General features: G+C 45.2%; 2 protein-coding genes across 5 annotated transcripts in view; both read right to left on the bottom strand.

The window, feature by feature from the left end:
- Positions 1–2,393: 2,393 nt before the first annotated feature.
- DLX1 (distal-less homeobox 1) lies at positions 2,394–8,495 on the bottom strand. Its single transcript, XM_065561828.1, has 4 exons — positions 7,912–8,495; positions 5,701–6,379; positions 5,061–5,260; positions 2,394–3,954 (listed from the first exon to the last, which is right to left on the bottom strand). The coding sequence occupies exons 2-4, from the start codon at positions 6,011–6,013 to the stop codon at positions 3,700–3,702; spliced, it is 768 nt and encodes a 255-aa protein (XP_065417900.1). The 5' UTR covers positions 6,014–6,379; positions 7,912–8,495; the 3' UTR covers positions 2,394–3,699.
- A 2,630-nt stretch (positions 8,496–11,125) lies between these two features.
- Positions 11,126–14,527, bottom strand: part of METAP1D (methionyl aminopeptidase type 1D, mitochondrial) — a 63,248-nt gene continuing 59,846 nt past the window's right edge. For 3 of the 4 annotated variants that reach the window (XM_005290460.4, XM_042860736.2, XM_042860737.2), the window contains 3 exons: positions 12,817–12,864; positions 11,853–11,931; positions 11,126–11,723 (listed from right to left, as the gene is read on the bottom strand). In XM_005290460.4, coding sequence (XP_005290517.2) covers positions 11,645–11,723; positions 11,853–11,931; positions 12,817–12,864 — 206 coding nt within the window. In that variant the 3' untranslated portion in view covers positions 11,126–11,644. The remainder of the gene's footprint in view (positions 11,724–11,852; positions 11,932–12,816; positions 12,865–14,527) is intronic. The other variant, XM_024114811.3, reaches the window with a different exon arrangement.

Genomic DNA, 14,527 nt, shown 5'->3' with positions numbered 1-14,527 from the left:
TTGAACGTACATTAGACATGACCGCATCATTTGATCACTCATCACCAAGAATTGAAAAATGGGTGCGTGTCACAACAAAAATCGATACAATTTATCATTACCTTCCTCCACACAACCTCCCGGGAGGGATTCCCCCCAGTATGGAAACTGCATGCAGATCCCCACATTGCAATCGGAATAAAAAGCAGATGCAGCGGCTTCCTAGATCAAATCTACCATGTGACAATTCTGTTTTGATGTATAAAGCTTTAACCAAAATTACAGCTGTGGTCATCTGATCTTTGCAAAGCCACTTTCATAAATTGGCATATCTAAACCCAATCCTCAGTCTTAATAACTCTTTAAATTATTAGATTACTTTAGTCAGAAAATTAAATTTTGCAAACAACTAGCTACTGTGAGCTACAGAACCATGTCACTGTCTCGAGCTCCTTTCCCACCACATCTCCATTGAGTTTCATTTGTGACAGGACACCCCTATTTTATATCTGTTTGATAGCCTTATTAGCTTGCAAATTTCCTGCGGCGATTGTTTTGCTTAAGGTTGGGGGGTTTGAGGGCAAGCTGTATCCTTCAGAGCATCCCCGTGATTGCTGGCGGCTTGCTCAGAAACATGCTCCTTCATTTCCTGCCCTGACCAAGTGAGTTTTCAGGGACAGCAAATCTCCACCGGCCCACACAAGCTGCGTGTCAGAACTGCTCAGATCCAACATGGGGAGGAAGGGAAAAGCTCCTCTGCATAATAATCACTTGCCAAATCCTTGTCCCGGAGTCGTCGTCCCCCCGCACCACACACACACCAACCTGCCCCCGCCCCAGAAAAACGGTAAAACTGGCAAGGCGCATTGCAACTTCATTAACACGGGGAGACATTTTCGGAGCCTACAAAGCCTGTAATGCATAATTTGCAGCGGGATAAACTCTGCTTGGGGTCTTTAAAGCTAGGCCTGTGCCCCGCTTTAGTAGGGCACCCAAAACCAGGCACCCGCTTGAACAAATGATCCAGCCTCCCGCGCCCACTCACACACCTGGGGGCTACAGGGAATATTTCCCTTTCTCCCCCGCTCAGCCTTTCTCCCTTCTAGCCGGGCAGCGGCAGCTCCCACGCCACCCCCACCTCCCCGGCAGCCCCTAGATTGGCCCAGAAGGGAGGCACCGGGTTCTAGAGCTGGAACTCTCTGTACCAGGTGATGTCCTGACGCTCCCAGCCTCGCCTTACAACGTGTCCGTCCAGTGAAAGGAGAAAACAAAGCCCCGGGCCGCTTGGGTCCCGGGCTCGCTTCGGGCGCAGCTCGCCCTTTGCTAGGCAGGCGCTCCGGTTTTGACGCCTGGTGTAAACACACGTTGTGTGGTTAGACAGCAGCGAGCACATTGGTCTCCTTTTAAAGCCCAGAGCGGGCTGCCACTCAAGGTGCTCGCTCGGACCCCAGCATCCAGCCCAGGCCCCTTTGAACTTGTCAGCCCCCTTTTTTTAACCTGAGCTCCACTTTAACTTCCTTGCCTCTAAAACGCGGCCTTTTCCTGCAGCACCTGCTGCTTCTTCTAACCATGTACTTAAAAGCCACAATTGCTTCCCCCGCTCTTCAGCCTACGGGAAAAGATTGCGCCTAATCCAAGAGAGGCAGAAAGGGGAAGCCGGCAGCACTTCCGTTTGTAACGAACAGGACAAAGGATGCATCAAAACAGAGACAGGGGGACGATGGTGTCAGAGGGGGCAGAAATCAGTTAAAGAGGAGTTTCGGTCAGGAGAATTGGGAATAAACATGTAGCCAAAGCTGATGTTAGTAACATTCCCCACTGAGCTCTCGGGGCCTATTTTCTCCCTATCAAAACAACAACCACAACAAAACAACCAGTGACTGTTGGCGAGTTGCAATGAAGCGAAGATAAAACCCAAAGGAGTCCGCACGGTGTGATTTGTCTGTATCATCTCCCACAGACAAGCTCGTTTTGAAATCGAAAGGCCTGTGTGAAATGCCCGATGGGATTTTACATATATATCACTTACATCATATTTATACACACACACTCTGTGTCTCTCTCTCTCTCACACACACATCCCATCTGCGGAACACACCGAGCCACTTATTTAGATACCGATAGAGATCCATCAATGAGATCTCTTGATTTATTCGCCCGGTTAAAATCGCTCTCTGGAAAGTCTCCCACGTGGATTGATCTCCACGACGCTCAGATTTATAGAAGAGGCCGCAGGCTTGAAAGAGGCTTGCACTTTCCCTTGCTGAGGAAAGAGTGTGAAACCTCAGCTGATAGTGTATGTCAATGTCCCTTCAGATCTGATTGCAGTTTTCCCATCCCCAGTGCTCTTGAGTCTGCTACAAACGCTGCAGGTGAGAAAATGCGCAGGCGATAAACAGCACACATGCAGCGGCTCTTTTTCCAAACCATAATTTTACTGTCTCAAAGAAACTTTATAACTTATGTACAAAGATTTGTGTTTTTCCCCAGATACAAAGCAATAAGTTAACATTCTCAATATAAAACTAAACTTTGACATATAGAACACTAAACACAACTGATCTCAGTTTATCACATCTTCCGAACTTCACAAGTCAAATGTCAAGATCTCAGGTCACAAAGCATCATGTTTTACAGCCACACAAAACGGAACGGAAAAAAGGCTAAATTTGTGCAACATGTTTACAGAACAATAATAATAATAATTAAGAATAAAATATGTACAGCGATCAGATCCTGCACTTCAGTAGCGCATGTAGACTTCAGATTGGCATTCTGTGGTAAAGCCTCGAGATTTCGTTTAAAGCTGAACTGTGTCACGTTAGAGCCAATTGGCATCTCTTCTTCCCTCCCATCTCTTTCCAACTGCTGAGTATAGGGAACTATTTTCTTCCTTTCCCTCTCTTTACATTACGTAAAGCGATCAACAGCTGCCGTGATTCCACTTCCATATGAAATAATGTGAATTTCTTTTATTTGTTAAATAACACTAGAGATGTGAAAAATGCAGACCACTCGGAACAAACCTCTCCACACCAGCCAAGTATAAAAGTTCTTGTAAAAGTTAAAAATCACATCCTTCTTTTTGCTGTTTTTGTTTTATTTTGTTTAAAGTAAACTGTGCGTTGAAACAGTGCCCTTTGCAAACCAGATAGTCCATGTGTTTCTAGCACTCTTACAGTGGTAATTGAAGTCAATAAATTAAATCCCCATCTCTCCCTTTAACAACAACAATAAAAATGTACACAGACGAGTCGTGAAGGGTACAGGAAAAATGCAAAGAAAATATCTGGCTATAGTACAGGTTGTTTTCGCATTGCTGTTAAAGAGGAGTGGGGTAGTAAATAAATGACCTACATTTCATCAGCTAGACACAGACAGACAGACAGGACAGAGGAGAGCTTTTTTCCTCTACAAACATATTTTTCTGATTGTCCCACAAAGCTGAGGGTCGGATTTTCTCTCTGCTCCCAGGCTGTTCTCCGGATGATCTAATGGCTGCTCTGTCAGCTGTCAGCAGTTGGGAACCAGCCCCGCATCACATCTGTGCTTGTCTGCACCACGCTATGGTGCAGTGTTAATGGCTCTATGGGCAAGAGACCTCTTTCTCGATTGTTTGTTCTTTTTATTTCCCCCCTCTCTTTCTTTCCTCTGTTTATTGATTGGACTTATTTATTTTTCTGGACCGATAGTGCTTGAAATGGGGAAACTGGTTTGTAATCACATCAGCTGAGGTTGCTGCATAGCTTCTTGGTGGGCTGAAGGGTACCACGATGTATAGCTGGGTATGTAAGTGCCCGGGGTCCCCGTAGAGGTCTTACCCGATGACGAGGTGGTGTTCCACACTGGGGGGACTGGGGGCGAACTGGCCGAGAGCGCCCTGCCATTCGCCAGAGCGCTGCTTTCCAAAGCTGCCCCTCCCTGCTTCATTAGCTTCTTGAATTTAGATCGCTTGTTCTGGAACCAGATCTTCACCTGGAACACAATAAAGGCATTACGGAATGGGAAGAAGGGCAGAGGGAGACGGGCTGGTTCACAGGGCTTTGTGTAAAAGTCTGGAGACAATGTGCTCAGCACAGAGACTTGCCAGCGCCTCTATTGCAGAAGAATGGAAAGTTCTTAGCTAGCCCTGACTCCTAATCTCAATACGAGAAGTTTGACTGATACAAATAAACCCTTAATACCTGGCCAAAGGACCGAAATACACTCGCCTAGGACGGCCGGGATCAGGCTTTGAAATTTCCAATCAAACTGCCTTTTCAGCAGGAAATCTTTTCACACTCTGACGGCATTTTGCTGTCAAAGCAAAGATTTAGGGATTAGCAGCGCCCATTTCCCCCTTTCCCCTCCCAGGAAATGGGTGCACGTGGGCTGCAACATACATTGGAGTTACAATTTAAACCTGGGTTTGGAAGGAACAGTAATACAATCAATAAACAAATCGTCCCTTTTGGAAATGAACTCGAGTCTCCTGGTCTCGGTCTCCTCCGGGCGAGCTGTTCATTCCAAGCAGGCTGATTTCCAGGGTCTCCTTTCCCCTGCCTTTGCTAGCGGGGCGGGTGAAACCGTATTTTGTTTTGTCCGAACTCTTCTCCCGGAGCAGGCAACTTTGATTTATTGTTATTGCTCCAAACTAGCCTAGTGAGGTAACACTGAACCGACCCCACAGGGCCAGGCGCCCACAGCCGGCAAAACCTACCCTCAGCTATGGGAAACGTCGTGTCTCCCGTTTCAAAAATGCCGCGAGGATCAATTTAGAAACGCTGGGGCGAAGCATTTACAGTGAATACACAAATAAAAGCAGGCCGGAGGCTGGCGGGGAGGAAGAGGAGGGCGATGCTGGTAGATTTGGGGTGTGGGAGGCTGAGTTATTAGATCTATTGTTCCAGCAGTCCGGCCATGTCTGGCCCCAAAGCCCCCAGACAGAACCTGGGCACAGGCTTTCCACAAGCCGGACTAAGGCGGCTCGCGGTCCAGTGCAGGGCCGCTCGGTGCAAGGGAGGCAGAAGGGGGGAGAGAGGAAAAAGCGAAGCGATGAGACGGGCTGTGTGAAGGGGAGGAGGGAGCAGCGGCTGCTGTACCTGTGTCTGGGTGAGTCCCAGCGAGGCTGCGAGCTCGGCTCTCTCGGGCAGAGCCAAGTACTGAGTTTGCTGGAATCTCCTGTTCAAAGCCTGCAACTGCAAACTGGAATAAATAGTCCGGGGCTTGCGGATTTTTTTCCCTTTCCCATTAAAGCGAACTTCCCCTCCTTCTACCACAGTGCTTTTCTCCGAGTCGGCCCCTACAACCACAAACGATGCACAATAAATAGGAGTAACAACAGAAGCAGCATCAACAATAACAATAATGAGAAGGAAGAAAAGAAAAGTGAAGAACAAGTCGAGCTAACAAAGGCTCCAGGCGATTATGGCAGTCCAGGCTCCTTCCCAGAGAAAGTTTGCTATTTTTACAGGCTGCAGTTTAGGTTTAATTACCCTTAATTGCATACATTGTTTATAGCGCTACGCAATAAATAATTACGAAGACTAATACGTGCACATCTGGGTTGATTTTTTTCCAGCCGGGCATTGTGTGCTCTGTGTACTGATCCTCGCTGAGCCTCAGCCTTTTCTGACTAATTATTTTTATTTTATTTTTATAGATATATTTTGATACAAGCAACCTCCCTCCCTCCTTCCCCTCCCCCACTCCTCCCCCCTCCCCAAAGCCAAGTGCACCTACCTGTCTCCTCTAACCGGGTCTGAGTCAGGCTGGAGCTGTTGGGGTAGGATTGCACTGAACTGATGTAGGGGTTAGACGAGTGGCTGCTGACCGAGTTGACATAGGGGTAGCCCAGCGGTCTGGAGAAGGACGAAGCTGTGCTGTACGAGCTGTCAGGCTGAGAGTGGCCAGCTGAGTGTAAACAGTGCATGGAATAGTGTCCGTGGGACATGGGAGAAGGAGACATTTGCTGGCTGGGTGGCCCAAACTCCATAAAGACAGCCTTCCCTGAGACAGGGCTATTAAGACTCTCTGGCATGGTAGTCATGGTCATTTCTTGTCGCTTGGTCTGTGTGTGTGTTCTCTCTTCAGCGTGCCTTTTTGGGGTCTGTTGTGTTTCTCAGGACAGGAAAGAACGCAATTTAAGCGGAACAGGGCTTTTCACTTTCCATTCATAAGAAAATGGAGTTTGTCTCTTTGAAAAGTCTAAGCATGATGCCGTAGATCTACACAAACTCGCCTAAAAGCTTTGACTCAGCCAAGGCTATGAATATTCATGAGCTGGCGGAGCTGATTGGTCCGCCGTCTTGCATAATCGCTTTGGATTGGTCAAAGGCGCTTGGGGCTCGCCTGGACCCTAGTGAGTGAGACGAGCCGGACTTGGTGAGCTGAGAGTCCCCCGTCCCCTGTGTGTGATCATCTGGAACAGACAACGCCGGAGAACACAATGAAGGCGGCGAAAGAGAGACTTACAAGCCAGGGGCGGGCGGCCCAAAGTTACTCCAGGCGAGGAGCCTGCCAGCCAGGGGGCTTCACATCCTCCAGTGCACACCCCCCCCCAGAGCCCACTCCTCAGCCCGGACACCCTGTGATTCGCTGCGTCCAGACCCTATTAGTAAACAAGCGCGCGGAAGCGCCTCGTTCTGCTTTAGATGGAGAGAAACAGCAAAGGAGGCAGTCAGGCAATGAAGGAACGCAGGAGACACAGCGACTCCCCACAGATCTCTCCCTCCTCCCCCTTCCCTGGCACGAGGCCCTGAGGGTTATCACACCAACCTCTGCTGCTTTGCTCCTCAGGCAGGATAGTGCCGGTCCTTCCTGAAACACACGGGGTGACGAGGGCTCTGGGAAAGGTGGCCCTGCGTGTCTCCTCCCAGCAAGACTAGATCCAATGGATCTTCTTAAAGGCCTCGTGCCACCCACTGATTTCTACTTCAGCATAAAGGAGCTAGTACCTATAGACAATTGTGTGGTCTAAGCTGCAATTAGCATACTATTGGTGTTAGTTTTTGTGTGTGTGTATATATATATATATGAATGTATACACACATATAGTCGCATATCCATAGACACAGTGCATGCTTCTTTGCAATATATATATATATATATACATATACATACACACACACACACACATGCCTGCATTCTGTACCCACACACAAATATCACGAATATCCACCACACTGATTTATACCATCTCATAAATCATTGTTCAGTTTTTGGTATCACCTGAGCTGTACCTTTTCATTTTTTCCCCTCCCTAAAGTATCTAAATTGTACATTGAAACCCAACCTGGGATGAAAACTTCCGTGTACGTGCGTGGTGACAAGGTGTGACTTTGGAGATCCTGCACAGAAAGCCTACGCTGAATCCCAAATTACTTTGTTAGATAATTAGAAAGTGTTGATAATTATTTCTTTCATAATTTAGTGGTGTGTGGCTGTAACAGGAAAATGATCTTGTGAAAGTTCACACGTGCAGATGTATTAGTTACTGATTCATTTGATTAAATGCTAGTCTCAAGTGCTCTGATCCACAGCTGAAGGCGGCCCCATTAGCATAACACTGATGTTTAATTTTCATACGCATAATTAGCCATATATTTAACACTAATAGCAACATGCAGCCTTTCAGCATTAAACAGCCTGGGATTTGATCTGGCCTGAGCTGAACTTTCTCGGTTACACCTAGATTGTCTAGGGTGCGCAGTTATCACAGAACCAAATCTATGTAATCAAGCACATTTTGGCAAAGGGAGCACACCAATAAAAATGAACATTCAAAACAAATCACATTGCTGATGTCGTTACAGATATTAGTGGAGGCTTCTCTTCCCTGAGCTCCTGCAGCTGCTGCTCACGATATTTCTCGCTCAGGGTATCTGATGGGGGCACAAATATGGCAGGAAGCGTAGCTGGGACTCAACTAACCCCCAAAATACAATCAGATACCTTTGCCGGCGTTTATTAGATGGGTAAACTCTTCAGGCAGTGGTGATGTTTGAAGCAACCAGCTAATGACCGTGCAAGCTGACAAGTCTAAGCCTCTCTGCTCTTTTTTGCTTTAGTGGCTCTGTCGGTTTTAATTGCCCATTTCCTAGCGCCTGTTTTATATCCTTTTTGGTTGCGATGCGTAAAGTTCATTTTCATAAAGTAGCTGCGGATTGGTGCTGGAAGAAGGGGCAATGGTCTATCCCCACATGGATTCCTTTGGCAATCAGCTCTCTCCCCCGTGCTCATCTTTTCAGCCCTGGCTATGTAAGTGATCATTCGAGGCGGGTTTGGGTTCTTGGACCGAGAGGGGATGGTGACCGTTATCAGAGATCTAGGAGAGGTGTGATGAATAAGCAATAATTAAGTAATGTCTATAGTCAAACTGAAGGGAACTGGCTAGCCAGACTGAGTAATTTATTCCAGACAGCTGCAGATATGTCAACTATTAAGCAACAAGAGTGTGCAGTTGAGGATGTTCATTGCTAGATAAATGCCGTGCATGAGTGTCTTCACATCTGGAACATAGGAGGGATGGACTCCACTCTGTGTACACAGGCGTCAGATTCTGATCTCGGTTACGCCGGTGGACATTCGGAGTAATTCAATTGTCTTCACTATCTTTATTCCGGATCCACAGTGATGTAAGGGATCTTAATCTGTCCCCTTCTGTTCAACGTGCTCTACATAAATGAGCTCAGAATGTTTACATTGGGCTTTGATAGCTGCATGTCCCACAAGAGAGAAAAGCGCAGGCTGAAAATGCTTAGCTTTGTCTCCTCTCTATTTACTGGGTTTGGCGTTTTGTGTGTATAACACACACACACACAAAAGCTCCAACGGGTGTGTGTGCGTGTGTCTAAATTAGTGAAAAAGACTGTTACGATTCTCAACCAGTACTGTGCTCGGTTTTACACCCTTTAGAAGTAGGGGACACAAAAGCCCACTGTAATTGTACATAACACCTGTTCCTAGATAGCCTGTCTATTTATTTGCGTGGTTCTGAACACGGACTAGAGATATGCTCTTCCATGCACAGACTCACAAATATTTACTTGTTTGGAAAATCACTGGGGAGAAGCGGGACAGCCCTAGCTAAAGTTGTGCCCGGGAGGGATGGTATCCAGCTGCATGGTGAAGCTTATCCTCAAGCTAAAAAAGTTTGGTGCTAGCAAACCAACGGGGAAAAAATAATTAAATCCTTGTAAGCCTCCTTCACAATGTCTGCCTGAAACCTAGCCTGCTCGAAGTATTTTAAAAACGAGTTGGTTTCCCATACAGCCGAAACGTTTTTACTTTAGAAGTCACCTTTATAATTAGGATTATAAATGTGTACCCTAAATACCACCACCTCGGTATAATTGCTACCCAAACAGCTTGTTACCACAGCAGTTGGTAAAATCCTGCAGTCCTAATAAATTTATACTTGGAAAAACCTCAGAGTAAACAGAGACTAAAACAAGATGCTGGACTAATTGCTATCAATCCGATTACACTTAGAGGGGAGAAATCACTCTTTGGTTTAGCATTTTATCACATCGAAATGGTCTGTCTGTCTCCCTATATTGTATTGTTCGTGTAGCTCACCCACAGAGCTATGCAGAACGCTGCTGCTCACCTTTATCACCAGACATTTCTGTAAATCGCTAATTGTGTTTTTGTCAAACTAAAGTCCATTGCCTGTCGCTTTTGAACAGCTCATCTGTGAGGCTGATATTACCATTCTCGATTAATAGTCCAGGCCAATACAAGTGACTGATTTCATATTTACAACCCAACTGTTGGTAAAGAATAAGAGATGAACAAACGGATCGAGTAATAATTGAAAGGACACATATAAAGGGGAAGTGGTACGGTATTTTATTGCTCCACCTTTCTACTTTAACATTTAAGGCCGATTCAATATCCCTGACGCACCCAGAACTCAGTGGGAATTTGGGGGGATGTATTATTTTGATTTCGTTACTAAACTGTCGTTACTTTTTGTAGGGATTAAACCTTTCAACATGGTGAAATAGCAAAGCGTTTTTCTAAACACAAGCACTGGTAGCCCAACCTTCGTCTTCAGGAAACAAAATCTATTTCCCAAACACACTGTATTATGGATTCTACGTCTTCCTGGGATCAATGACTATTTAACTTCTGGGTATTGGTAAAGTTGTTTGATTCATCATTTATTGCACAGGTTTTAAGGGCCAGCTATCTTCCAAATTAAACTAAAGAACGCCTATGCAGTGCCTAAGATGTCACTTTGCGTGCCTAAAAATATCCCTTTACAAGGCTCCAGGAGTAAGAATTGTGCTTTGCCAAAAACGCTGTAAGAAACGACCAGAGTTGACAGCTTTTTGTGTTCCAGAAAAAACAAACAGCAGAGTAAATCTAGTAGAATTCGGTTAACTTGACACCCTCCCGCATCAGTCAATACACTCTGGGCTGGTAAGAGTCTAACAGAAGCAGTTCGCAAAGAGAAGGCAAGTGCTGATGATAAAGAGTAAGTCATCAGTAACAAAAACTGACTGGAGTTGCCGTTGGGCTTGTGGCAGTTTTGAATGCCACTTTTCTATCTCTGACATTGCAGTGCCGGTGCTGGAGATCTGCAAGCGCAACAGCAGCACCCAGTGTATTTAAATACCAAATTAAAAACACTTACACATTCGGGCAGGGTGATTAGCAGCCACCTAATGGCAGCTCAAAACCTTAATCTTCAGGACAGGTCCGGCCTGAGATTTTAGCAATTCATCTTGAAGTTGTGCAGCTGGATTAATTATTAATTATCAATATTCATGTGATCAGAACAGTTGCAGTTCTTATTAAAAGTCCAAACTCCCCCAAATAAGCAACCACCTGAGGGGAAGCTGGGGTCATCTAACTAGGAGCCTTATGTCCCAAAGCCCACTTCTTAATTTTTGCTAAACGTTCAAAAATGCCGAATGAGTTTCTCATAACTGCAGCTGAGATCTTTAGAAAAACGAATGCTCAGTAGAACATGGCCAAGCTGGCTAATTCTACAGTGAGGGCGATGGTTGATCTAACAAGGGAAAGACGCTTTTTAGCTCACCCGTAATCACTTTTTTCTTGGGCGGGGGGGAAGCCAAGAGGGCAGAGGGCCTCTGGGCAGGACCGCAGGAGGAATACGATCTCTGGGTTTGATAGCACAAACGCCACATTTCGGAAATTAAGTATTTGAATGTATTTATTTAGTTTTCCTACTAGCGTAGATCACAAGCTTGGGAAATAGCAGTGTGCTAATCACAACGAAGGGAAATTGTTCCATAGCTCTCCTCAGTTCAGATATACTAGGAAACTATCATTTCCCTCTGTCTTCTCAATTGCATTAACTAAGTATCATCCGATATGTGTTTGTCCAGTGTAAGCATCTGGAAGCAGGAGTACTAGCTTTGTGTATCTGTCCCCTTCCCCCCACCCTTCATAATTAAGAACCCAAACTCTTGCTTTTAGAGTGTGCACGGTAGTTTCAAGATTTACACAAATCAACTGGCTTTTATTAAATACTTATCAGGCAATAATTCGCAGTATGTGTCACTCACATTATGCCCTAAAAACTGTCCATTCCATTTCCTCTAAGGAGACACAGCACCCATTCCCCGTAAAAGTTCCAGAAACCTCATCTGGGCTGGTAAAGCTAATAGACAATCCAAGAACACAGTAAGTTCAGCCACTTCTTGATCCATCCTTAAGATTCTTCCAATACTTCAGTAAGGATTTCTGCTCCTCCTGAGGTAATTACAATGGTATGCTCAAACTGGGCTGATCTGAAATACACATTTTGCAATTATTAGGGAGCAAAGGTGGCTAGCAGAGCCTATGAAACTTACCCATTCCTTCCGGCTGTCAGTGATCAATCCCACAGTTTAAAATATATAAGAAGTAAATTCAGGCACCTTTTATTGTCTACAGAAACTGCAGTCCATTTATCCTCTAGGGTCTTAAATTCAGGCGATCCTTCCATTATTATTGGCTCTGTAATGGGGGGGAAAAACGTTTTCTAAACTGGCCACAACACATCGTTATTCTAGTTCTGAAAAGAAAGGGGCCCCAAAGGTAGAGTTTTTAAATTGTATTGCTACACTAACATAAAAACTAAAGAGGAGGAAGAGGAAACTCTGAGGTATGACGTTACTCATTTATTTTTTTTTCGTGAAAGACTAAAGAAGGGCATTTTAATCAAGCTTTAATTAAGACCCCGTGGATAATAACCAAAGCACCAACCACTCTTAAAAACAGCAGATAGTTTTAAAATATTTGAATTTTTAAAAACAGGCTTAAAATGTTCATTAAATCAGCAAAACAACAATTTTCTTATTTCCCTCTAATTGCTGCGCCATTTAGGCACACAGTGAGAAGAGGGCTTTTTTTCCCCTTAAGCTTTCTATGATTGGTATTTAGCACATTCATCCTTCCTGGGAAAGGATTCTGACTGGTTAGCTAGGATGTAATACATCAAAAACCACACAACAGCTCCTGTCATGAAGCAAATGACATAATAGTCACCAGATAGCTTGGTGTTAAAAACATTGCTTTGGTAACAGAATTAGACTGTACTATTTCTGCAAAGGCAGCTCCCAAATGTGTTGGATAAGTCTCTACACTACAAAAATATGGATCAAATCCGTTATTTAATAAGATTTTGTGGAGGATTTTCCTCTCCCAGATCTTATCACTTGGCAACTATTTCCACGAATTATTTCACAAATGAAAATTTAAAGGATGTTTTCAATCTGCTTCCCATGGGGTTAGCCTACCCGAAATCCCCAAATCTGAAGAGTAGATAGTCAAAGAAAGAAAAGGTAGGGATGTGGTTTTGAAAAAGAAAGCAAAAGAAAAACATTCACAGCAGTTACTAACCTATTGTAAACGCCATTCCCTCTTCCATTAACAAATCACTGTCATGATCTACAAAAGAAAACAAAAATGCTTTTATGGTGGGTGGGTTTTTTGTTTGTTTTTTAAGTAAACATAACCAGCACTTGCTTTTAAAATCCCTTTTTTGTCCCGCAGGTACCATGTAAGGTAATTCCCTTTAAACACCCAAGGAAAGCGTTTACACTAATCTTCCCAAACTCAAACCAAAGAAAACCAGGTATAAGATCTGCACGATCACTCTATTAAGCATAGATGAAACGATTCTGAGTTCCAGCTCACTTCTAAGGGAATTACAGAATTTTAAAATTTAATCAGTTCACTAATTTGTTTGTTTTGCAATAAACTTTGCCAGTTTCGATCAGTTTATGACTATCCGTGAAGAAAACTAATCAAATAGGGACTGTATTCATATTGATCTTTAGTCTTTCCGGCTTTAAACAAGTTATCTGTTGTTCCTGAAGAACAAAACTAACTATAACAAGGGAAAAGCCTGCAGGTAAAGTTGCATTTTGTCAGACAAAAAAGTTTAGACGATCCTTATTCTTGTAATGGAGGCTTTTTGTTGCAAAACAAAATCCACACGTTAACAAATATTTTTGGCATAGGCTATGTAGTCATCTAGGAAGGTGTTTCAAACGTCTGCTTCAGAGGAGAGCACTACTCAGGCCCTGCTTTCCGGTTTGCCGTCTATTGTGATCTTAGATATTATTTAGACCTCTTCTAAACATGCTCCGGAAGTAACACCTTATGAGTGTCCTCCTAAGAGAGCCTCTCCTGCAAGGTGGGATATGGCCAACAAGGAACGCCTGGCAGAGGGGGAAATGGTTTACTCCTATTCAGAGATACTGAGCTGCTGAGCTTCCGCTCGGATCTTCTGGGAGGCTTCAAGTGGCCTTCGAAATAGTTTGCAAACTACATTTGAAGGCCTTGTAGAGCCTTATGTGTCTTCATCCTGGCCTGTCTCAGCGGCCCGAAGCATCTCTTGTCACCAGGTGTTAGAGGCCGCCAGCCATGTTGTGAGCCTGGCCCAGAGGTTGGCAGTGGGAGGACGGTGTGAAGACACAGCAAACACCCGGCCGAGGCTGAGCAGTCAGCGCTGATCACTAACTCCCCCCACACCCCCAGCCCATAGGCAGCGCAGAGTCTGGGCCCGATTCTGCTCCTGGCGAACTCAACGGCAAAACCATTGTCCATTGATTCCAAGGGGCGCAGGGACCTGCCTGGCAGCGACGCCGGCCAGGCCAGTGGGAGCGCCCAGCAGGGCTGCCCGGGAGGGGGGGGGGCCGTCCCAAGCCAGCGCTCAGGAGAACGTGGGCTACGGGCTGGGCCGTGCAGCCTAGAACTCACCGAAGAGGTACGTGCTGCTACATCAGCTGTCAGCACTGGGAGGATGTAATGAAGCTTAACAGCAACAGTCAGCGATTTGAAAGGGGGGAAGAGAAAGGCAAACAGAAAACAGTCATAGACCCTGCTGGGATATTGATGCAGCGGGGTTTTGTTTTTATTAATTTTAACTTTTCTCCCAAACAAGTAATCCCAGTGCCTTCAAATCACACCAGCCTGGGAATCCGGCAGCAATCTCGTCAAGCAACTAATAAGGAGGGTGGCTGTATTCACAGGGAAGCAGAGCTACTGCTGGCTCAGGACTGGTAGATTGCAATGACCCCTGGGCAGGGGGTCGGTTTTTGCAGCT

Source organism: Chrysemys picta, chromosome 11, assembly GCF_011386835.1.
Source record: "Chrysemys picta bellii isolate R12L10 chromosome 11, ASM1138683v2, whole genome shotgun sequence".
Lineage (NCBI taxonomy): Eukaryota > Metazoa > Chordata > Testudines > Emydidae > Chrysemys > Chrysemys picta.
The sequence above is the reverse complement of the archived record's forward strand: the minus strand, read 5'-3'. Positions and strand labels throughout refer to the sequence as shown.

Bases quoted from the DNA above. Each gene is read 5' to 3' on its own strand.
- DLX1 (XM_065561828.1), bottom strand. From the start codon at position 6,013: ATGACCATGACTACCATGCCAGAGAGTCTTAATAGCCCTGTCTCAGGG. The intron at 5,261-5,700 runs GTAGGTGCACTT...TTGTGGTTGTAG, and splicing joins GACCCGGTTAGAGGAGACAG to GGGCCGACTCGGAGAAAAGC. The intron at 3,955-5,060 runs GTACAGCAGCCG...ATTGTGTTCCAG, and splicing joins TGGGACTCACCCAGACACAG to GTGAAGATCTGGTTCCAGAA.